This window comes from Bos grunniens, chromosome 1 (genome assembly GCF_055505025.1).
Source record: "Bos grunniens cultivar Pamir isolate PY7600 chromosome 1, Bosgru_T2T1.0, whole genome shotgun sequence".
Classification (NCBI taxonomy): domain Eukaryota; kingdom Metazoa; phylum Chordata; class Mammalia; order Artiodactyla; family Bovidae; genus Bos; species Bos grunniens.
Genome location: NC_141165.1, coordinates 153673629 through 153699487, shown reverse-complemented (window position 1 = coordinate 153699487; position 25859 = coordinate 153673629). Strand labels below are relative to the sequence as shown.

Genomic DNA, 25859 nt, shown 5'->3' with positions numbered 1-25859 from the left:
CTGGAAATACAGTTGCCAACCAGGGGAGATTTCAGACCTGTAAGTGGGGAGGGACAGCAATCACTGAGATGTCAGGTGAAATCTCAGGAAGGGGAGGACGCTGGCCAGAGAAGGAAAGCAGACCAAGAAGAAAGAAGAGTCTTGTACAGTATCATTAGTTTATACTTGCTCCGGAAAGCATACAGTCTAAAGCATTAGAAACAATGCTGTTTCCTCTTGAACTCTTTATCTATGAATGTTTTTCTGAGCTCTTCAGGAGTGAGCTGCTTTCTGGTTTCCACCCCTACAGACTGTAGCCAGCATTCAACAGAATGTGTTGACATGTGAAGGGCACAGAATTAACAGGAATATTGCTTTCTGAATGTCATCTTTTCTTTCCTCTGAATTGATTTCATCTACTCTTTTTAAAAACATGTTTGTTTGGAATGGCTTTTAAGAACTATTTCCACACCCACATTATGAACACATGAATCTAAGTCAATGTTCTTTGAGCAAAGGAAAGTCTGCAGGTGGATAAAATGTCTTGCTGACTTCTGCCACATGTATTTACGATTCACCAGCCATCTTTCTAACAGGCTGCGTTCCTACTGCTTCAAGGTCTGCTCACAAAGGATAGTCCTCATGAATTTTTGTTATTTGCCCAAAATTTCCTATTGGAGGATTTGATTTGTGTGCCTGGAGAGTCAGAGATGGAAGTCTGGCAGTAGCTCTGCAAATGGTTGCCAGGCTTCCCTGGTGGCTGAGATGATCAAGAATCTGCCTGCCATGAAGGAGACCCAGGTGTGATCCCTGGGTTAGGAAGATTCCCTGGAGAAGGGCATGGCAACCCACTCCAGTATTCTTGCCTGGAGGATTCCATGGACTGAGGAGCCTGGCAGGCTACAGTCCATGATGTCGCAGAGTCAGACACGACTGAGCAACTAACATTTTCACTTCCTATTGGAGGGTTTGATTTGTATGCCTGGAGAGACAGATGGAAATCCAGCAGTAGTTCTGCAAACGGTTGTCAGATATCCCAAAGCAAATAGAGGTGCTGCCATCTTCTGAACCGAAAATTTGTAGTAAATGCTGCCAAGGCACCCAAAGCCTAGCTGATAACACATATTCCCTAAACAACTTGTCTAAAAGACCTCCCAAATACTATCAACATATAAACCAAACAACCCTATTCAGAATAGCACCCCCTGCATCTAATTATCTACTTCAAACAGAAGGATGTGTGTTCAGTCTCATCCGATTCTTTGCAACCCCATGGACTGTACCCTGCCAGGCTCCTTTGCCCATGGAATTCTCCAGGCAAGAATACTGGAGTGGGTTGCCATTTCCTTCTCTAAGAAATCTTCCTGACCCAGGGATTGAATCACATCTCTTGCTGTCTGCGCCACTTAAAAAGCCCTCAAACTTAAGGATGGTGCGGGGTGCTCAGATGTGTCCGACTCTTTTCAACCCCATGGACTGTACCCTGCCAGGCTCCTCTGTCTATGGGATTCTCCAGGCAAGAATACTGGAGTGGGTGGCCATCCCCTCCACCAGGGATCGGACTTGTATCTCTTGCGTCTCCTGCATTGGCAGGTGGATTCTTTACCACTGCGCCACCTGGGATAGCTAGTGGGAAGTTGCTGTAAAACATAAGGATATCAGATGTCAAATCTTGTTCCTTATACATTCAAATCTCAATAGAACGGTACACAGAAAATGTTTTCCTCTGGGCCATCATTCCCTCAGTTCTCATGCAGACTTCCCTGGTGGTCCAGTGGCTAAGACTCCAGGCATTTCTGGTCAGGGAACTAGATCCCATATGCCGCATCTTAAGACCCAGCAGTCAAATAAAGAAATATTTTTTAAAAATAGCTGCTGCTGCTAAGTCACTTCAGTCGTGTCCAACTCTGTATGACCCCATAGACGGCAGCCCACCAGGCTCCCTCGTCCCCGGGATTCTCCAGGCAAGAACGCTGAAGTGGGTTGCCATTGCCTTCTCCAATGCATGGAAGTGAAAAGTGAAAGGGAAGTCGCTCAGTCGTGTCCAACTCTTCGAGATCCCATGGACTGCAGCCTACTAGGCTCCTCCGTCCATGGGATTTTCCAGGCAAGAGTACTGGAGTGGGGTGCCATTGCTGAGTCCCAAATGCCAAATATCTAAAGCTGAAGTCACCACCTTCCCCCCAGCTCAAGACTTCAAACTTCCTTGGCCAAATCTACTTCCCTGAATTACAGGAGGAAAGAAGACTGCAGTTATGAATTGAGGGAGAAGGAACTCCATTAGACTTTATAGATCCCTTTTAAAATTCTGCTGCTGTTCACAGAAAGAGGTAGAAGAAGGCCAAGGGCTCAACAGACCTTCTCCCGCCCCCTTTTCAGATAATAGCAATATAAGGTAAGAGGTACTGGGGTCATGGAAGCATATGGTGGGAGATGTTGAGTCTGGCTGGGAGGAGAAGAGAGAAGCTGTTCAGCACAGTGCCTGACGCAAAGTAGGTATCTGAGAAGTGATTAATAATTGAAAGGAAGTATCGTCTGAATGGGCTTCCCTGGTGGCTCACACAGTAAAGAATCCACCTGCCTGGGATTCACCTGCAGGAGACCTGGGTTTGATCCCTGGGTTGGGAAGATTCCCCTGAAGGGAATGGCAACCCACACCAGTATTCTTGCCTGGAGCCTGGAGAATTCCGTGGACAGAGGAGCCTAGCAGGCTACAGTTCATGGGGTTACGAAGAGTCAGACATGACTGAGTGAGTAACACACACATACACAATGTCTGAACATCAACCAGGTGCTAAATCGGCCTGCCTACACAGAGACGCAGGGAGGGGTTTTACATAAGCGCAAAGGTGTGTCCAGGGAATGACCAAACTTGGGTTGGGCCCCTGGCCGTAGGCTGGAAACATGGTGTGGGAGTCTTGGATAGTCTTTGGCAGACTATGGAATATCCAGAAAAGCCAAGAGGAAGATCTTCTAAGAACTGTATTTTCTAACGCAATGGCCCTATGGGTAACTACTTCTACAGAAGCCAAATGGGTTTTAAAAAACATAATGGTAGTTCAACTGAGAGAGAAAAAAGGGAGTGTAATGAAGTAGAGGCCATATGGGCCCTGAAAGAATATTCTGCTTGTTCCTTCAACAAAATTAAGAGTGCACTTCTCACAACCTAAAAGAAAGGAGCACAGTCTTCCTTCATTCTACAGCTCTTCCCTGGGGCCCTTACAAACTTGCTTTCATAGTCAAGACTGTCGAATACCTCCTGCTGCCTTCCGCTGAGTGCATGCCAGTTTGGCTTCGGTTCTACACTCTCACCCACATTCCTGCGGAGGTCCCCGATGCTCTCAGGTACTTTCCAATCTGTACCTTGCTGACCTCCAACTCCAGCATCAGAGGAGGCTGACCTCTCCTGCAGTATTCTTCCTCGGCCTTTTCTAACTCTAGCTTTTCTCCTCTCACACAGCTCAGTTCCCAGCCTCCTTTCCCCTTGTCTGTTTCAGTGAGTTGTCAGTTTCAGCTCCTCCCATCACTATGTACACTAATGACTCCCAGATCTCCACCTCCTCTCAGCATCTGTCCTGACTCCACTGTTTACCCAACTGCCTCTTAGACATCTTCACTTATTTGCCCCAAGTGGCAGCTCAAACTCCACACGCCCTGTAAGGAAATCATCTGGCCTTGGGCCTGGTAGTTAACTGGGCCTCACTGCCTCAACTCTAAAACAGGGGAATTACCTATAGTCACATCATACAGAAGCCCATTATGCAGATTAAATGAAATAACACAGACTAGCATGTCAGATAGGGCTTCCCAGGTCGTGCTAGAGGAAAAGAACCCACCTGCCAATGCAGGAGACATAAGTGACACGGGTTCAATCCTTGGGTCAGGAAGATCCCTTGGAATAGGAAATGGCAACACACTCCAGTATTCTTGCCTGGAGAATCCCATGGACCAGAGGACCCTGGTGGGCTACAGTCCATAGCGTCACAAAAAGTTGGACACAACTGAAGTGACTTAGCTCACATACGCCTTCTAATTATATCACACAATACCTGGGATGGGAAGATCCCCTAGAGGAGGGCATGGAAACCCACTCCAGTATTCCTGCCTGGAGAATCCCATGGACAGAGGAGCCTGGAGGGCTATGGTTCAAAGGGTCATAAAGAGTGGGACAGGACTGAATCGACTTAGCATTCAGGCATACATACGTGAAAGATAAACAATAAAGACTAGAATCCACCTTCCAATGCAGGGGACACAGGTTCGATCCCTGGTTGGGAACTACGGTCCCACATGCTGCAGCACAACTAAGCCTGCATGCTGGAATGAAGACCCTGAATGCCAATAAATAAATTTATATATACACATATATATAATAAATTAAAAAATAAACCCATGCACTTCATTGAGCCAGAACCTACAGCATCCTCCTTGATGTCTCCCTCTACCTTAACGTCAATTGTTCTGTCCCAGCCCATCCATTCCCCCTTCATAAGGTATCTGACCTTGTCTCTCTACTCCATTGCCTTAAACCCTCAGCATCCCATGGGGCTAGGGCTATTCTTTCCCTGACCCCACTCTCCTACTATACACAGTAGTCTTGAAAGAGCGCACTGGACACCATCCTCCTTTTAAAAACCTTTCAATGCCGCCCTTGGGGACAAAACCCAGACTCCTTGGAAGGGCACAGACTGCTCAGGGCCTGGTCACAGTCCTTGGCACTCTCTAAACTCCAGCTGGTTCTCCTTGAGTTAACGCCACCGTGCTCAGCAAGCTCAGTCAGGCCAGAGTGCCTTCTTCAACCACTCTGGCCGCTTCTTCCAGATACAGGAAGATGCCACTTCCTCTAAGAAGCCTTCCTGGACTTCCAGTCAGACGAGTATCTTTATTCCCCAGGGTCCCTACCCTAACACTTACCATCCCATCGTTATTACCTGTTCATTTGCCTGTCCTCTCCCACTAAAACGAGCTGTCTGCGGAAAGAGAAATTATCCTTTAATTTCCATATTCCCAGAACCCAGCACAGCGCCCGGCTGACAGTAAGGTTGCGAGGGAAGTGAATCACAACAGTGTGGCCACCGAAAAAGGAAACAACGCGGTTGTAAGCGAATCCACTCCTCCCGCGGCCGGCAATACAGGGCTCCCTTTAGGCCTGCGTGGACGTCCAGGGCCTGCAAGTCCTTCTCGGGGCTTCAGCTTGAGCAGATGTAACCCGCACCATCAGGGCAGACGGGGTACAGCATCGGCAGAGGCTGCGCGAGGAGCCCGCAAATGCATGCCTAGCGGGCTGAGGTAAAAAAAAAAAAAAAAAAATCCTGAGCCCTTTGTTCCAGGCGGCGGAGGGTAAGCGGCTCCGAGTCCTCCGACGGGTGCAGGGCCTGCCTGGGCAGGATGGCACACAAAAACGCACCGGGCACCGCCGCGTCCGGTAGGGGCGCGCTTGTCCGCGGGCCTTCTCCGTGCCCCCTTCCCGGCCCTGAGATTTCCCCGAACTCTCCAGCGCCCCTCGCGGGGACCCGGTGTAAGTGCCTGGCGGTCTCCCCGGCCTGAGGCGGCAGCAGGCGGGAAAGGGCTCGGCGTTCAGGCGTCACGCGCCAGCGGCTGGCCGAGCGGCGCGCGCACGCGCGCGCGGGGCGGGGCGGGCGCGGGGGCGTGGCCGGCGTGGGCGGGGCGGGGCGGGGCGGGAGCCAGGCACAGGAAGCGCTGGGAGGCCGGAGCCGTCCCAGTGTGCCCCGCGCGGCGTGGACTCGGGTCGCTGCCGCCATCCCGCTGGCGAGAGGCAGAGGAGAGGCCCGCCCGCTTGCCGGTCGGGCCAGTGTGGGCCAGTGCGTGAGGGCGCTGGGGGCCGTGTCAGCGAGACGCAGAGCGCAGCCGCCGCCACCGAACGGACATGTTGGAGCCTAGCGCCGCCGCCGCCGCCTCTTTTTCCTCATCCTCCGAACGGGACTGAGAGGGGGCCCGCCACCCCTCTGCCTCCTCAGCCTCAGCCGCCTGCCCCGCCGCCTCGGCCGAGCCTCTTCCTGCCCGGCCTCCGGCTACGCCGCTTGTTGCCTCCGCCGGCCCTTCAAGGCCCGGCCGGTTCCTCAGCTCCTCTCCGCCGCGGCGCGAGGTCTTATGTGACCGGCGGGCCCGGAGCAGCCGCCGTCGCCGCCGCAGCGCGAACATGGACGCCGTCAACGCCTTCAACCAAGAGGTGAGGGGTGATCGGGACAAGGGGGTGCCGGGGGCCTACCAGGGGGAGCTGGGCCGTCGTTTCTCCCGCCGCCTGAGGTTTAAAGCTTAGGTCGGGGTGGGGACGCTTCCTGCCCCGGTTCCGGGGCGGCGGGCCTGCGCGGAGCGGGCCTGTGTGGCCCGGGGAGGTCGCGGCGGCCCGGTCGCCGACCCCCACACCCCTCCCCCACCGCCCACCCCCGGGCGGCGACCTCAGGCTGCCCCCTCTCGCCCCCTTCCGGCCTCGTCCAGCCCAGCGACGGTCTCCGGTGCCTTTAACTTAGCCCCCCACCCTTTTCAGGTCTGGGCGCTCTCGCCCTCTGCTCCCGTTATTGGCTTCGCGGTGCCGGGAGCCCGCAAGGGGCTAAGAAAGAAACGCGGGCGGGCCTGGGTCGGGGGGGTGGGTGGGGAAGCCGGGAGCATCTGCCGGTCGCGGGGCCGGCAGAGCGGTGGCCTGGGCTTCTCCTGTTGCTCAGGCCGCGCGGCGCGCCGGCTGCTGGACTCTGATCTCGGGTCGGGGAGGAGTTGGTGAGGGTATTCATCCCCCCTCCCTTCGGGATTCCTGCACTTGGGAAATGGAGTTAATAGACGGGGCTCTTTACCCTCCAGAGTCGTGAACTCAACCCTGTTACGGGCTCCGTGGCCCCAACGTGACACCTAAAAAGTTGAATGGGAGAGGACAGCATCTGCTCCGCCTTAGACCGCTAGAAAGCCGGCTTTGGCCTCCAGTCCTCCCACCCTCGCACCCTCCTCGCGGTTGGTTAATCCTTGGCTCCCTTCTTTGGGAACATTTACATGTGAAAAACCTCCCAAAACCGGTTACAAAGCTGCCTGCCGCCCTAAAGCTCTCTGGTTTTATCTCAAAACCTTCCAGGTGCTGTTTTTGAAGTGTCGAGTCCACAGATTCTATTTTTCAGAATCCATTTCAGGGAGAGGGGTCTTGACCATTGATAGCAAACGTACCTACAAAATGGAAACAATTGGCATATGTTGAGTTGGATTATCTTCCTTTTCCAAATACCGCCGATCAACCCAACACTGAAAAAAACAGATGTAGCAGTGTTAGATGCCTTGGGACCACGTTGATGACTTGGTGCACCCTGCACAACGTGATTTTGTAGTTTCACTTGTAACAATTAGGGTGCAGTAACTTTCACTTTGTAGCGCCTCCAGTAACACTGCAGTTAGGACCGTTCATTGCCTTGTCAGTTATCCTAGACATGATTTGTCTTTAACTGATGAATACAGAAAGTTGGACAGTGTCTTTTAAAGTTCTATATTGCCTATTTTCAAAATGATGAAATAGTATTTCCTGATTTTTTTTGATGGCTAGGGCGTTTGTGATAATGCCCCAAAGATTTCAGGATTGGAAGTTGACTTTGTTTCCTGAAGGCAAAATATACTGGAATGTTGGCTTCATGAGGGTGGAGAGTTTCTGTCCTTTGCTTCCTCATAGCACATGCTTGGAAAAAACTTGTTGAATGAATGAGAACTTATACAAATGACACAGTGTTTTAAAAGATAGGTACATAACTTATATAAATGACACAGTGTTTTAAAAGATAGGTGCATTTCTTTCTCAAGATGAAAACTTTCTGGATGTTTTCAGTGAACAAAGAGGAAGGGTTTTAGCCTATTCTTAAGACCAGAATTATTTAATTATGATTGAGGCATTATGGACATTAAGCACGTTATTAAGTATCACGTTAATTCTGGGAAAATGTGATCAGTAGTTTTTACTTTGAAAACCAAGATTAGGAATGATAGTGTCTTCTTGAAAAAGGAAAACAGCATTTTGACCTTTTAAAATGTACAAAGTAAGAGTTTTCCTATCATCGATCATTTTCCTCTTTAAATAATTTTTATTTCCGTTCCTAGTCTTTATTAACTGCATTATGTTAGGTGTATGTTACCAATTCCAGCTCTTTTCTGCCAAACTTTCTTCCCCAAAAACTTTCTTCCGGAGAAATTAGTCTGACTTTGAAATCCATCTCCTTGTCCCTGCTTGACGTAGTGCTTCTCAGTTAATTCTCCCCATTCATAAAATGTTAGTGGTTAGTTGCATGTAACCTTAAATCTCCGAAATGTTCATTTTACAAATATTTGAGAGCCTGCCTAGCTGTAAAGCTGTGTCCTAATTAGGATGGCACTGCCACTAAGGATCTCTGCCCCCTAGGAGCCTAAACTAATAGAGGACACAAAACTTAGACAAGTAACTTTAATGTGTGCTGGAACAATTTCCTTTGGGGTCTTTTTAAAGTACTGTGGGGTGGCCATGGGGCATTAGACCTGGGAGAAGAGAGTGTCAGTCTCAGAATTTCCAAAGGTGTAGGAAAAGTAATTCAAAGGCAACATTGGTGAGAAATAAGGAACAGTAGTTTGACTCCTGAGGCTACTGAAAGGGTGGTTAAGGTAGTTTGGGGCCTGACAAGTTTCAAGTCTGTCTAATATGTTTGAATTCCTTTTTCTTTTTTTCCCAGTCTGTGGATAAATTGAAGGTTTTAGGCAGGGGAGTAATATAGTCAAAATACTGCTTGATTTATAGTATGTATTGTAGAAGGCAAAGGTTTGGGGAAACATGGCGGGTTGGGGACTGAGGTGGGAGAAGAAAGTAGAATCTGAGCTTGGCATATCTATAAAGGGACTAGAGAGGAGGGGAAGGATGTGGACCTGAAGAATCTGTGGATTTGACATCTGATAGATTTATAGGCACCTTTTGCCCTGGACATCTAAGCTCTGGGAGAGGGGTGACACATCAAGCAGTCATCAAAAGTATATTTAGTGGAGGGGGAAATATGTTTGATTTTGAACAGTTTATGTTTGAGTGAAACAGTCATGTGGAAGTTTTTGGCTAGCAGTTGATCATATTGGACTCGGAAGCAACAAAGAGTTGGAGGAAGACATCAAAGAGTCACTCTCAGATTGCCTTAGAGAAAATTGAGAGGGGGAGACAAAATGAATTAATAATAAGCATCTATAGCATGTGAGGTGCTTTGTATATACATATCGAAGTTAATCCTCCTTCAACCTTGCGTACACGAAAGCTGATTTTCAGTTTCAAAGAAATCAAATAGTAATTCACCCAGGGGCATACTACTAGTTCATGGCAGAGCTGAAGTTTAAATACAGATGGTCCCATCTTAATTACTGCCTGAAAATAATATTTTACATAATACCAAGGGAATGGTCATAGGTTAAGTAATACAAAGGCCACAAAATTTTTTGAGCACATGGGATCTGTAGTTTAAGATTGAATGGTGATGGGAGAGATATGGATAAGAGGTAGCAAATATAAAGTAGTTGGGTGTTTTGGGATTTATTGTTGTTTTAGAAGTTTGGTTGTAAGGTGTTCTGGGGAAAAGTCTCTTCAAGGATGAAGGGAAGAAAGAGCAATTGACAATGTAGTAGACGCTGGTGCTAGCCCTTTGATATGTTTATATATATAGTGTATATATAAGGTCTTAACCTAAGTAAGTGGTGTTCAAGCCCTGGTCTTTATCAGATGGGTGTAGATGCTAGAGCATGTTGAGGGAGGGGATGTGCAAAAAAGCGTAGTTCAAGTGGCTAGAGGGATTGGTTAACTTAGAACAAAATTGTGGATGAAAGGAAGGGGACGGATCAGAAGCACAGGTAAAAGTATGTATCTGTGATACAGAAAAAGAGGAAGATAAAGATATGGTTAAAGACTTTTTGAGAGAACTTTCATGGCAAGACACTGTGAAGTGTTGTAAAGAATGGAAAGATGAGTTTAAAAATCAGTGATCTCTTAATTGTGTTCTATATATATTGTGACGGTTGGTTACATGGATAAAGATTATAGATTGGAATTTTTTAATCCATTGATTGCATTTTTAGCCTTTAATCAGTCTTCTCTAAATCAAAAAGAATAACTCTTCCCTCATCCTCGCTTTTCTTTTTGCAGCATCTGTGATTTTAAGATCTTTAATTAAAGTACAAAAAAAGTGCAGAGGATATAACAAAAATTGACAGTTGTTATTAGGTGTTTTTAATTTAAAAATAAAATATTATGATGTCTTCGTTTCCTCCCTTTCCCACCCCTCTACCCCCCCACCAACCCCCAAATCAGAAGCAATCAGGTAATGAATTTAGTATCAATCTCTGTGGTCCCTAAACTGTGTGTGTGTATGTGTGTGTGTGTATAAAATCTGTTTTGATAACATATTCCCCAGTGTTTTGTGTGTAAAAATTACTAATGCTGTATGTTAAGAACTGTATAGTTCATTCTGACCATTGTGTAGTATTCTATCATTTGAATAAACCGAATTTTATCTGGTTCCCCAGTTGATGAACGTTTGTTTCTCATTTGTTACTGATAGACACTGCAATCAATGAACTTTCTCAGACGTGTCTCTGTGTAAGAGTTTCTCTCGGACAGCTGTTCTCAAACTTTGGATTTTGACTCCTTCAAGCTCTAGAAGTTAAGGACCACAGAGACTTTTTGTATCTATGGATTATATCTTGATATTTGCTGTATGAGAAATTCAAACCAAGATTTATTAAAAATAATAAACCTGTTACATATTATCATAAATAACATTTCTAATGAAAAATAATATTTCCAAGACCAAAAAAACCTAGTGAGAAAATGACATGGTTTTATCTGTTTGCAGATCTCATTTAAACTTACGTTTAATAAAACTTGAATTCTTGTATATACTTCATTCAGTTTCCAGCTGTTACACAAGTCAGGTAGCCTTTGGAAAACTCCACTGTATACTTGTGAGATTAAGGATAAGGAATGTCTTAGCATTAATATGAAAACAGTTTTTACCTCACAGACCACTGAAAGAAAGTCAGACACCCCTGCCCACCTCCCTCCATCCTAGAGTGTCTTTTTAAGAACTACAACATAGAGATGGTATGCATGTAATGATACTTTAAAGTGCAGGAAGAAAACAGGAGTACTTTTACATTTGTGTTTATCTTTTTTTTTTGGCTGCTCCTGATGTTAGTGACAAATGGGATCTTTTAGTTTCAGCATGTGAATTCTTAGTTGCATTATGTGAGATCTGGTTACCTGACAAGGGATTCAAACTGGGCCCCCTGCAGTGAGAGCACGGACTCTTAGCCATTGGACCACTAAGAAAGTCTCTTTTGTTTATCTTTAAAATCAGACAAATTAAACTTTATGAGTACTTTTAACATATGAGTTGACATTACTGCCCTTAACCACTTAGTTGTCAGTCTTGAACCATGTTACTCTGAAGAAGAATTGAGTTCCACATCTCATTAGGGAGCTTCCTAGTCCCAGTGGAAATTGTTCTATATAAACTGTTCTGTATTTTACCTCTTAAAATTACTAGTATGATTGTCTTCTAGACTTGAGATCATATGATGACAGTACCTTGTTAACTTTTTTTTTTAACCTGTAATGTTAATCTGGTTGTTTTTGATTATTCCCTTGTTCTCTGAGAGGTCTGTCTAAAGAAACGGACCAGGATTTGAAACAAGTTCTTAACTGTATGGAAGAGACGTATCGGACTGGGGCAACAGAAGTAAATTTTGAGGTTTCTCATGACTCATCTGACTGTTACACTATTTATAACAGGGGTTGGAATATTAAAAGTTAGTTGTAATTTTGTTCCTCTGGACTTGCAGAGATTTACTTATCTCTGACAATAGTAGAAGTCTGGCTTTATGATGAGTGGAATAAAGCTGGCTCTTCAGAGCTTTCTGTAGCAGAATTTATCACTGATGTTCTTGTTGAAAACAGCCCACTCCCTAGTCTATCATTTTGTTTAGAATTTTGTTTCAGAAGAAAAAAATACGTGGACATATGATAAGGAACTGATTCAGAGAATAATGGGAATAATGGAAAAGTTGGCTTGTAAATCTTGTGGAACAGAATTCGCAGGGTGGGGGGAGTACCTGATAAAAAGTTGACAAGATGGCCGTTGGTTTTTTGGGGAGAGTTTTGTTTTTGTTTTTTATGTGCTCAGTCACGTCCAACTCTTTTCAACCCCAAGGACTGTAGCGCGCCAGGCTCCTCTGTCCATGGGGATTCTCCAGGCAAGAATACTGGAGTGTGTTGCCATACCCTCCAGGGGATTTTCCCAACCCATGGATCGAACCCACGTCTCCTGCATTATGCACAGATTCTTTACTATCTGAGCCACCAGGAAAGCCCAAGAATACTGAAGTGGTTAGCCTATCCCTTCTCCAGTGGAACTTCTTGACCTAGGAGTCGAACTGGGGTCTCCTCCATTGCAGGTGTATAGTTGATTAACAATATTGTGTTAGTTTCAGGTGTGCAGCATAGTGATTCCAGGCTTTTATTTTTTTTTCAAATTCTATTCCATTATTATTATGTTATTACAGAGATACCTTGTTATCTTGTAGTATCAATTGTCCCTTCCCCTCTCCAGCTCCTTTTCTGTTAACCATAAGTTTGTTTGCTATGTGAGTCTGTTTCTGTTTTGTATATAAATTCCTTTGTATTATTTTTTGGATTACATATATGTGATATCAATACTTTTCTATTATTTCACTAAGCACTCTCCAGATTCATCCACATTGCTGTCAATGACAATATTTCAGTTTTTATGTCCATGTAATGTTCCGTTACGGAAAGAGTCAGACACAACTGGGTGACTGAACAACAACAACAAAGGTCCACTGTGTATATTTACCACGTGTTCTTAAGCCAGTCATCTGTTGGTGGGCACTTAGTGCTGCTGTGGAACATTGGGGTGCATATATCTTTTCAAATTAGAGGGGTGTTTTTTTTCCCTAGATATATACCCAGGAATAGAATTGCTAAATCATGTGGTAGTTCTATTTTAGTATTTTAAGGAACCTCCATACTGTTTTCCATAGTGGCTGCACCAATTTACATTCCCACCAACAGTATATAAGAGGGTTCCCTTTTCTCAAAACCTTTTTCAGTACTTATTATTTGTAGACTCTGATGATGGCCATTTTGAATGATGTGAGGTGATACTTAATTGTAATAGTTTTTATTTGCATATCTCTGATCATTAGCGATGTTAAGCATCTTTCCATATGCCAATTAGCCATCTGTTTATCTTCTTCGGAAAAACATCTATTTAAGTCTTTTGCCCATTTTTTGATTGGGGATTTTTTTTTTTTTTTGGTTGTATGACAGGTAATTTTTCTGTAGATAATCTGCATGTGTTTAAAACTCATTTCAAATATACTTTGATAACACAGGGAAAACATTGTTACATAAATGGTCAACCTTTAGAAGTTTGTGATAACGTTTGTTAAGATAATATACAGAATCATTTCAGAGCGACACCATACAACTTTTTAACAATAAGCTAAAAACAAGCTGTACTATGTTATTAGGTAGTGTATAGGATAAGCAGCTATTAACAATATAAGTTTTGATAGAGTTGGTAATAGTTAAATTTGGTTAGGTTTTACCAAGTTCCGTTGTGAGCTTAGTCTAGAAGAGACATGTTAACATTTCTGTGTTAATATTAAGTGTAATTAACAATGTACTGTTCATGATTTTTTTTTTTTTTTTTGCAAACTAGAAGATTAATTGCTGAAACGGTATTATAATTTATTATGCTTCAGTCACCTTCATCCTTTTCAATATTTGCATGGCTTATCAATTAACATTTTATTGTGTTAGGACTCTATTGGTGCTTGTGAAGCCATAGGTATTTATAGAAACTTTGATAATATTGAGAAAGCATTGTATAGGTTAGTAGTGAATTCAGCAAGAAATCCAGTGACACTCTGAAGGGGATTTAAGAATTAGAAGCCAAGGTTCAGATGGGATGGGGGAAATACCAGGGCTCTTGAAAAGTGGAGGGCCATACAGGTACCCCTTAAAAGTTATAATTGGTGTTTGGATAATTCATGATTTTTGGTATAAATCCAAGTGGGTCATGTGGAGGAGATTGTAGACAGTAGCATACCTAACATATTTGACATCCTGAGAACTTTTTTTTTTAGCTTAATTCCTCTTTTACAACAAAATTATTTTCAAATATAATCATGAAATTAGCCAGGAAAGAAATTTGAACTTCATGTCACTTACAAGTAAATATTACAACAAAGAAATAATTGATTAATGTTTTAAATTTTCATTAATACTTCTTTCTGTTATATGTAGAAAATCTTACTTACGTACTGCTCTATAACAGTAATGAATAATAATATTCAGGCTCTTTTAAGTCTTAACTTCTGCATATTTATTAAATGATTGTCAGTGTTGATCTTCACAGTATTTGAGTTCAGTAGACAATTGTATGGAGAAGGCAATGGCACCCCACTCCAGTACTCTTGCCTGGAAAATCCCATGGACAGAGGAGCCTGGTAGGCTGTAGTCCATTGGGTCGCTAAGAGTCCGACACGACTGAGCGACTTCACTTTCACTTTTCACTTTCATGCATTGGAGAAGGAAATGGCAACCCACTCCAGTGTTCTTGCCTGGAGAATCCCGGGGACGGGGAAGCCTGGTGGGCTGCCGTCTGTGGGGTCGCACAGAGTCGGACACGACTGAAGCGACTCAGCAACAGCAGCAGCAGCAGCAAATTGTAGTCAGATTTAGCAGTGTTATCTCCACCTCTAAGTGGTTGAAGAACACTTCTCATTAATTCTATTTACTAAAGGTTGTATGTGTAGCGGCAGATACACAATAGTTGGGAAATCTTAAACATAAAGTTACCTTTGGCAGAAATTTAAGAAAAGCTCACTTCACAATAAATTCTGGAAATCAAAATGCTACCCATGTCTTTTTTGACATCAATTCTAGTGACTTTGCCTGGCGACTCAGTGGTAATGAATCCATCTGCCAATGCATCCTGCATCCTGGCATCCTGACATGTGTTCGATCCCTGGGTCAGGATGATCGCCTGAAGAAGGAAATGGTAATCCATTCCAGTATCTTGGCTGGGAAATCCCACGGACAGAGAAGCCTAGCAGGCTTTAGTCCATGGGGTCGCAAAGAGTTGGATATGACTTCTCTGCTAAACAACTAGTGACTTCCAAATGTACTGTCAGTCAAAAAAATTTCACTAAAATATTTTCACCCACAGTTTCTATATAGGTCTCTATTGTAATTGATGAACCTCTTTAAGATTATGTGTAATGGCATTCTCCATAATTTTTATTCATGGATCATTAAGCTTTGTGTTTTCTTTAAGACTCACTCTGCTGTTTATAAATATTTATACCACAAAAAAAAAAAAAAAGATATATCAGGAATGAAGAACTGCAGCTATCATACTTTAAATGTACTGTTTAAATATTTGAATATATACACTTAGGAACTGCAGAATTGGAGATGTAAAATGAGCCTGAGGAGAGTACAGGCTATCCTGAAAAACAATCTCGGTCAACCAAATATTTTAGGGAAAGGAATATTTTATCCCTTATATCATTTAGAATTGCTAGTATTTGCTGATGATAAAACAGTTTTCAAACAGTTTTATTATTTTGTAAGTCTTTAAAGACAATTCACCCACTTTTTGCCTGCCCCTGGGTGGACTTCTCCCATTGTTCCACTCTAGGTGTGTTATTACTCTGGAGAGCAGTAAGTATCTAATGCTATAGTCTGTAAATCTTCTGCAGTATCCCCTGTATATCTTTATGCCTTTTATCATGAATACTCCACTTTAATCCTTCTTTTGTCAGAGTTTAGTCTTAGCTGCTGTAGAATTAGAATACCCTATAGAAAGCCTATAATAGGGAAATTTATGGTAATACCCTTTTAAGTTTTCAGAAAACATAAACTATTCTTTAAATAAACAGTCACATATGACCTGGTCCACTGTAATTACAAGTTGCTGAATGATATAAATCACTTTATCAAGGACAGCCGAGTTTGGGGTTCAGTTGGAGATATGTTCAAATCTTTATGAAGACCTTAAACATTGTTGACTAATATAAGAGCATATTTTATAAAGTTTGGAGTTTTGTTTTAATATAGTAGTCCAAAATGGGCAAATCTATATAGAGAGAAAGTAGGTTATTCATGAGGGGATGGAGGAAGAATGGGGATGACTACTAATGGGTATGGGATTTCTTTGAAGTATAATGAAAATAATTCTAAAATTACATAGTGTTGATGGTTGTAACTCTGAATATAGCAAAAGCCACTGAGATGTACACTTTAAAGAGGTGAGTTTTATGGTATATGAATTATATCTCAGAGCTCTTTTAAAAATAACACAGAAAAGTTATGTTTTAACACCGTTTTCATTATTTTATTGCTTGATTTGATTGACAGATTGAAAACAATATCTATTAGCTGCTGAGTGGCTCTGCAAGTTGTTTTGTTGATCCTGAATCATAAGTTTGTTGAAAGGATATCTTTAGTTTTTACATGCTATTTTAAGAAGTAATCCAGCAGAGACAGTTCAAGGGAAGGGCAGTAAATGAATCTTGCATTTGCTTATTCCCAACTAGATACTAGCATATGGGTTAGGTGTCTTATATATACCTTTCTTTATATTTTATATATACCTTTCTTTCTATTTTATATATTCTATGTATTTCTTATATATACCTTTCTTTCTATTTTAGAAGTAAGGAAGCTGGAAAGGATGGTGTTATTTGACCGAGAACTCTTAAGAGGCTGCTTGAGTCCAGTCCACAGCCCCACAATACTGCTCTGAAGTTTTTTGAGCAGCTCATCTCTGTCTGTTGTATTGTTAATGAAGGGAGAGGGCTTCCTGAACAACTGTTGTATGTTTGACTCAAAGTAGCAAGGGCACTGTAATGTATATTTGTGGGAGGATTTGCCAGAGTTTAAGAATGATGAAGTTTGGGAGTTTTTAAGTCATCTACAGTAATGCAGTAGATGCAGTCAGTGTTTTAAACTGAAGATTTGCTTTTTAGATGTTATATTTCATTTGCTAATTTATAGTCACAATTAAAATTTTTAATTAATTGGGGATTTTATAAATGTTAACTTTTTCAGTTTTGATCCCATGCTTGTGTGTAGATCTAGTCATTACAACTTGGTAGGGAGAAAAGTAGATATGGATAAAACATACAATGTATAGGATAATGTTTTTCTTCTAATCAAATGATTTTATATCCTGGAACCAGTTTTTATTTGTTCAATTAGTCTGGAAGGAACTGTTTAATTCATTAAAATGTTTGATAGCCAGCTTTGGGTAAACACAAAGTTTACTTAGTGAGGCACAATAAAAGCAATTTTGAAACCTGGCAGCTATGCTAGTAAAATGGGGAGTAATGGTATGGGTAGAATATTTGGCAGTTGCAAAGATCAAATCCTGGCCTATTTCGTGAGCAAGTGAAGACAAAGGAGTTAAGGATTGATTGCAGTTCAGTGAATCAAAATGGAGGTAAGGAATAAAGAATGACCTAGTAAGTGGAACTGAGGGGGTTAAAAGGCCTGACAGCGGGGGTGCAGCAGCCTTGGTTCTAAAGTAAAAAGTTTAATTGAAAGGTAGACCCTTGTAAATTGTAAGGGAGTTAGTCTTACATGAAGAATAAATTAGGGCATACTTTGTGGAGTGAGTCATCAGAAATTAACTGCTTAGAAAATTAGTTCTGGCAGCGGCAAATGGTAACAGAATTAGGGATTGGTGATATAATTAAATAGGGAGGAAGTTTAAACTACTGTTTGCTATATTACTATATTCTATTTTCATAATGCACACAGAAACATAAATAGTTAACTTGAAAGTGGTTTCATACATAATTTAACAATGTATGTTTGCGTTTATTTGTGTGTATTTTGTAAAGCATTTCCCTTGGTTCTGGAACCAGGAGAAAATTTGGTGAGTTTGTGGGTAAGTGTAGTAAGGTAAAGAAGTGTAGAAAGGAGTAAGTATGAAAAATTTTAAGACTCTTTAAACTTGAGAATAGTATATGCATCTTTGCTGTTTGTAAAAATACCTGGTTTATAACCTTATGGGGAAATAAGTAGAACTGATTTGTAGTGTTTAAGTAAAGACCCTGCTCCATAGGAGCAGAGGAACTGTGTAGTTTCTTTTTTCCCATCTAAAGAGCCATGTAAATTTGCCCTGTTATTAGACATACTGTATATTAGTGCCAGACCTGTCTTATCTCCATACATTCCTTTAACCAGGTGGAAAATTGATTAAATATTTGGGTTTCAAAGGATTTGACTCTCTGGAAAGTAAATATAACTTACATGGGAGTAAATTCCTGGGTTGGGAAGATCCTGTGGAGAAGGAAATGGCAACCCACTCCAGTGTTCTTGCTTTGGAAATCCCATGGGCAGAAGAGCCTGGAGGGCTACAGTACATGGGGTCATAAGAGTCAGACACAAGTTAGTGACTAAAACAAAACAACAAAAATCATATATCAGTAGTTAAAGGGATGCTTTCTTTAATGCACAGAGGTCAAAAAATATACTTAAGTGATTTTTCAGTTTTGGGTTTTATGCACAAAGACTTCAGATATAAAGATTTTAAATGGCAGATTTTATGTTTATTTTAAAAATTTTGTTTTAGCAGTTTGAAAAGTTAAATTAAAGATTTATAAGGCATTAATTTAAACATATGTGTTAACTTCAAAGATATGGTTTACTCCACAGACAATTTGTACTTGATAATGATGGTCCTATACATTTACAGTCAAGTTGGAGAAATGCATTTCTGTGTCTCAGACACAAATGTAAAGTTTTCCATTTTTAACCCATGATTTTAATTTATTTATTTTTGAACTAATGCAAATTAGGTAAATTTAAGTAAGAAGATATCCCACCAAATATCTTTAACATTTTAGAGTATGTCAGTCTTTTTTTCCCCTTCCACTTGTGTTTGGATATGGTTACCAGATCTTTTTGATAACATGAATTACTTTCTGATTTTAAAAGCCATCTTGGGAATTTGGGGAACATCTGATTTAGATAAATTTCTAAAAATGGAATTGTTGGTTTAAAAGATATGGACTTTTTGAGTTCTTGATATATATAGCTTTAGATTTCTCTCTGAAATTGAAACTTGACCGTTAGTTCTCATCAGCAGAGTGCTTTCTTTGCTTTTTGCTAATCTACACTCATGCCCATTAGATACCTAAGTGAACTGTTATCTCATTGTCTTAATTTGTACTTTTTTGACTATTGGTAAGACTGAACATTTTTTTCCATGTTTATTAATTAGTTTCTGGCTCTATTTGTTATACTTTGTACAGTTTCCAGTTTTATTGTTTTTCTTAGTGTTTGTTAGTAACTCATGCACAGTATTCTGCTTTAGGGTAGAGTGGTATAATGGTACTTGTCTAACATGCTTGGCTTGCAGCTCTTCTTTCCTTCCCTGCGCTGCACCCCCCCGCCGCCGCCGCCCCCCGCTCTCTCTCTCAGTCTCTTTGTCTCACATACATTCACACGGTCACATTAAGTGCCCAGTATTAAAGAATTAGCTCAGACAAAGTTTTGGTAAAGGCATAAAATGAAATGCCAGTTGAGAAGAGACTAAACTATCTCTTACCTGATTGTTCTAGCACTATTTTATAGAGCTGTCTTCAGGCTATAATTAGAGGGACAAAGCATCTTTGTGGAGATGATTTTAAGATTTTCCCCCTACGTTTTCTTTTGTTAAATTTAATGTGTGCTTTTATAAAGTATATTTTATCAGTAAACATTTAAGTTAAGTTGGCTTTAACTCTTGATTTGGTTGAAGCCAATGTATCAGATTTGATGAGACAGATGAACAAAAGAGGGAGGGAGATTGTAGACTTGAACACTTTGATAACTTGATCTGTCAGAAGGGAGATTTGAGTACCAGCCTGTTACTGTGAGTATGTGTATGTATTTTTGGAAGCATCCAAATTTTTTTTTTAAACTTTGTAATTAATTATTAATAATAGGAGCTTAAGGCAGAATTTGTCATCACGGAGATCATAATAGCAAAGGAAAGGAATACTAGATATCTTAAAGTATGATTCATTATAGTAAGTTTAAGAGGATAAGATGGGATAAGTACACCATTGAAAGAGATTCTGCCTAGAGATTTCTAGTCACTTGGAGCTAGAACAGATTCTCACAGACCAATTAAACATTTTTCTTTCATAAGAAAGAAAATGTGTTTCATCTAGTGAGGACTGCATATATTTCAGATATTTGTCATGATTTCATCTTGAATAAATTAGAAAAAATATTGATAAGTTGAGAGTATTGTTAAGTGAATTTTATCTAACTGGCAGGGTCCACAGAATATTAGATAAAGTCTTCCTACAAGTTGCAAGTATCAGTTCAGTTCAGTCTCTCAGTCGCGTCCGACTCTTTGCGACCCCATGAATTGCAGCACGCCAGGCCTCCCTGTCCATCACCAACTCCCGGAGTTCACTCAGACTCACGTCCATCGAGTCGGTGATACCTTCCAGCCATCTCATCCTCTGTTGTCCCCTTTTCCTCCTGCCCCCAATCCCTCCCAGCATCAGAGTCTTTTCCAATGAGTCAACTCTTCGCAATCTTGATTCCAGCTTTTGCTTCTTCCAGTCCAGTGTTTCTCATGATGTACTCTGCAGATAAGTTAAATAAGCAGGGTGACAATATACAGCCTTGACGTACTCCTTTTCCTATTTGGAACCAGTCTGTTGTTCCATGTCCAGTTCTAACTGTTGCTTCCTGACCTGCATACAGGTTTCTCAAGATGCAGGTCAGGTGGTAGTTTCAAGTATAGGTCTTTCTAATTTTTAAAAAACCGTGGTGTTGAAAAAAGCCATCTATATAGCAGATTCATGAAAGTTACAAACTAATTGGAATAGCTGCTACGTTGAAAACAGAAAGTGATTTCTAGACTACCTAAGTAGATTGAAGGACTGTCAGAAACCAACATAAAATCAACATGAAGTTCTAGTTCTGATGAAGATTGCAGTGAAACAGTCTGAGGGTTTTAATTGGTTATAAATATGAGTTAATAATGAATTGAGCACTATATATTTAAACTGCACTGGATCTTCATTGCTTCATTGGCTTTCCCTAGTTGTGGTGAGGGAGGGCTACTGTTTATTGCGGAACGTGGGCCTCTCATTGCAATGGCTTCTCTTGTTGTGGAGCACAGGCTTTTGGGATCTTTCAAGACCAGGGATTGAGCCCATGACCCCTCCATTGGTAGGGAGACTCCTATCCACTGGACCACCAGGAAAGCCCCAACTATTTAACTTATATGCAGAGTACATCATGAGAAACGCTGGGCTGGAAGAAACACAAGCTGGAATCAAAATTGCCGGGAGAAATATCAATAACCTCAGATATGCAAATGACACCACCCTTAGGGCAGAAAGTGAAGAGGAACTAAAAAGCCTCTTGATGAAAGTGAAAGAGGAGAGTGGAAAAGTTGGCTTAAAGCTCAACATTCAGAAAACGAAGATGGCATCTGGTCCCATCACTTCATGGCAAATAGATGGGGAAACAGTGGAAACAGTGTCAGACTTTATTTTGGGGCGCTCCAAAATCACTGCAGATGGTGACTGCAGCCATGAAATTAAAAGACACTTACTCCTTGGAAGGAAAGTTATGACCAACCTAGATAGCATATTCAAAAGCAGAGACAGTACTTTGCCAACAAAGGTCCGTCTAGTCAAGACTATGGTTTTTCCTGTGGTCATGTATGGATGTGAGAGTTGGACTGTGAAGAAAGCTGAGCGCCGAAGAATTGATGCTTTTGAACTGTGGTGTTGGAGAAGACTCTTGAGAGTCCCTTGGACTGCAAGGAAATCCAACCAGTCCATTCTGAAGGAGATCAGCCCTGGGATTTCTTTGGAAGGACTGATGCTAAAGCTGAAACTCCTGTACTTTGGCCACCTCATGTGAAGAGTTGACTCATTGGAAAAGACTGATGTTGGGAGGGATTGGGGGCAGGAGGAAAAGGGGGCAACAGAAGATGAGATGGCTGGAAGGTATCACCGACTCGATGGACGTGAGTCTGAGTGAACTCTGGAAGTTGGTGATGGACAGGGAGGCCTGGTGTGCTGCGATTCATGGGGTCGCAGAGTCGGACACGACTGAGCGACTGAACTGAACTGAACTGAACTGAAGCAGTATTTTAAAATTTAATAATAATAGATGATCTCCCCTACCCTAGAGTGACCATGTTCTGAATCCTAGAACCTGAGAATGTGTTACCTTACTTGGCAAAGAGACTTTGCAGATGTGAATAAGGGTTTGAGTTGAGTTAATTGTCCCATGTTATCTGGATGAACCCAGTGTAACCCCAGGGGTCCTTAAAATGAGAGACATGAAAGTCAGAGAAAGTGAGGTACAGTGAAAGCAGAGGCTAAGGAAGGACAGACGATGCTATGCTGCCAGCTTTGAAGATGGAAGAGCCAAAGGAATTTAGGCACCCTTTGGCTAGAAAAGGAAAGAAATAGATTTTGACCTAGAGTGCCCAGAAGGAAGGCGGCCCTACCAATGCCTTGATTTCAGACTAATGAGGTTGTGAATTCCACAAGTGTTGTTTTAAGCTACTGAGTTTGTGGTAATGTGTTCCTGCAAGAAGAGGAAACTGATACAAAAGACAACCCACTAGATTCCACAGGAATATATCCAGGCCCTCTTTATTTTGTTTTATCATACTTTTAAAAGGAATTAGCCAGTATAGTCAGATCTAGAAATCATATCATTTGGCTAATAGTTGAAGCCGATAAGAAAACATGCTTAGTTATGTTTATTTTCTCACATGAGAAAGATCACTATTGTTCTGTGCTCCAGAGGCAGAACTAGAGCAGGAAAAGGGAGGGAAGGTTATCAGAAGGGAGATTTGGGGTCAGTACAAAGATGACAGCTGTAACCGTTGGAGCTGATTAGTTATGAGTTAGTAACCCTGTGAACTAATATGGGACCTGCCAGATATATTGTGAAAGCAGTTCTGAATTTAGTATGAATACTAGATTAGGTAGTAGGTGCTATACAGCTGCAGAAGTCTTTGATACTGCTGTGTTTTCAGTATAGAGAAAATTTCTCCAAATGCAGCAGTTGAATAGTAGATGTAACACAATAAAGTTTTTATGCTAAGCCATAATAAAAAATTGGGCTTCCCTGGTGGCTCACATGGTAAAGAATCCACCTGCAAATGCAGGAGACCTAGGTTCAATCCCTGGGTCGGAAAGATCCCCTGAAAGGAATGGATACCCACCCCGGTATTCTTGCCTGAAGAATTCCATGGACAGAGAAGCCTGGCAGGCTACAGTTCATGGGTCAGTAAGAGTTGGACACAACTGAACCACTAACGCCTTCAGTTTCACGACAAAAACTTAAACTTGAGATCTGTGTTAAGATTCCCAGGGCATTATGTACTTCTTTTTACCGAGCCATTTATGTGTCAGATCTAGGCCAAGAGATTTATATATACATTATCTCATTTAATCCTAACAGTTTTATGAAAGTGAAGTCGCTCAGTTGTGTCCGACTCTTTGCAGTGCCATGGACTGCAGCCCACCAGGCTCCTCCGCCCATGGGATTCTCCAGGCAAGAATACTGGAGTGGGTTGCCATTTCCTGCCATCTTCCCGACCCTGGGATCGAGCCCAGGTCTCCCGCATTGCAGGCAGATGCTTTAACCTCTGAGCCACCAGGGAAGCCCAACAGTTTTATGAAGTGAATTGAATATTACTAATCCTCTTTTTCATACATCATTGAAATTCAGAAAAGTTTTAACTAAACTTGTCAAAGTTTATGCAGTCAATAAATAGTAGAGTATCATGTTATTTTGACTAACCCTCAAACCCTGTGACTTCTATAAGTGTGATGGGCCAAATTTAAAATTGTTCTTTATTGATAATAGGAATCATTGTGAGTGATTTTTTTTTCATAATTTTTAGAATACTTTGTATATCAGGCACCCAGCAGAACAGTGTTCATGTTTAGTTTTTCTAATAGTTATTCAACTGATGACAACCAAAAAAAACAAACTTGTGTCTATTGCTAGCAAATATGTTTTTCTTACTAAGGCTTTCTAAGGAGGTTTTGTACCTTTTGGGGCCTACTGCTGCTATTATCCTCTATAACAGAATTGCATCATTTTCTGTGGGTGCGTTGACACTTTTTGTTTTTGGACAGATCACATTAATTCTGAATGCAGATGTGTAGTAGCAAAGAGAGCGCTGCACCTAGTGATGTTTATTGAGCATTTGCCCAGTTGCAGATGATAGTACTAGTCATTCAGTTTAGTCGCTCAGTCGTGTCTGACTCTTTGCAACCCCATGGACTGCAGCATGCTAGGCTTCCCTGTCTGTCACCAACACCCGGAGCTTGCTCAAACTCATGTCCATGCCATTGAATGGCATCGGTGATGCCATTCAACCAGCTCATCCTCTGTCATCCCCTTCTCCTTCTGCCTTCAATCTTTCCCAGCATCAGGGTCTTTTCAGATGAGTCAGTTCTTCGCATGAGGTGGCCAAAGTATTGGAGTTTCAGCTTCAGTATCAGTCTTTCCAGTGAACACTCAGGACTGATTTCCTTTAGGATGGACTGGTTGGATTTCCTTGCAGTCCAAGGGACTCTCAAGAGTCTTCTCCAACACCACAGTTCAAAAGCATCAATTCTTCAGCACTCAGCTTTCTTCACAGTCCAACCCTCACATCCATACATGACTACTGGAAAAACCATAGCCTTGACTAAGTGGACCTTTGTTGGCAAAATAATATCTTTGCTTTTTAATATGCTGTCTAGGTTGGTCATAACTTTTCTTCAAAGGAGCAAGCGTCTTTTAATTTCATGGCTGCAGTCACCATTTGCAGTGATTTTGGAGTACAAGAAAAGAAAGTCTCTCACTGTTTCCATTATTTCTCCATCTGTTTGTCATGAATTGATGGGCCTGGATGCCATAATCTGAGGTTTTTCAATGTTAAGTGTTAAGCCAGCTTTTTCACTCTTCCTCTTTCACTTTTGGGCTTCCCTTGTGGCTCAGCTGGTAAAGAATCTGCCTACAATGTGGTGGACCTGGGTTTGATCCCTGGGTTGGGAAGATCCCCTGGAGGAGGGAAAGGCTACACACTCCAGTATTCTGGCCTGGAGAATTCCATGGACAGAGGAGCCTGGCAGGCTACAGTCCATGGGGTCGCAAAGAGTTGGATACTACTGAGCGACTTTCACTTTCATCAAGAGGCTCTTCGGGTCCTCTTTGCTTTCTGCCATAAGGGTGGTATCATCTGTATATCTGAGGTTATTGATATTTCTCCCGGCAGTCTTGATTCCAGTTTGTGCTTCATCCAGCCTGGCATTTTACATGATGGAATGTTAGTCAAGCCATATGAAAAAAACTAAAGCAGTAAAGGTTTAGTTTCTGGTGTTTGTCCTGGTGTTCCTTTGTGTCGCCCCCTTTTCTGTGCTACATTGAAATATTTGGTATACTGTAGTTAGTTGTATCTTTGTTCCCTTCTTACTCGTCTTCCTGGTTTTGATTCTGTAACCTCTCAGTTTCTAGAAGGACCTCTGCTTTTTCAAGATCCATATTCCAGTCTGCTGAAATCTCTGCCTGGATTTTCAGTAGGCATCCCAAGTTAAATTCAGTATGTCTCATCGTTATCCCTGAACCAATGCAATATATAGAGAGAGAGATGAGCACAGATGCCTACTTGGTATTTTGCCTGCATTCTCCATCAGAGTTAATGGTCTTTGCATGTATTTACAACAAGCAGCATTGTATAAGGAGTTGACTATATGGTTTATCCAGTAGTCATGTATGGATGTGAGAGTTGGACTATAAAGAAAGCTGAGTGCCGAAGAATTGATGCTTT

General features: G+C 41.9%; 1 protein-coding gene across 2 annotated transcripts in view; it reads left to right on the top strand.

The window, feature by feature from the left end:
• Positions 1-5630: 5630 nt before the first annotated feature.
• Positions 5631-25859, top strand: part of SCAF4 (SR-related CTD associated factor 4) — a 61598-nt gene continuing 41369 nt past the window's right edge. Inside the window, exon 1 of one of the 2 annotated variants that reach the window (XM_086413105.1) lies at positions 5631-6169. In XM_086413105.1, the coding sequence (XP_086269231.1) occupies positions 6140-6169 (30 nt within the window). In that variant the 5' untranslated portion in view covers positions 5631-6139. The remainder of the gene's footprint in view (positions 6170-25859) is intronic. The other variant, XM_086413096.1, reaches the window with a different exon arrangement.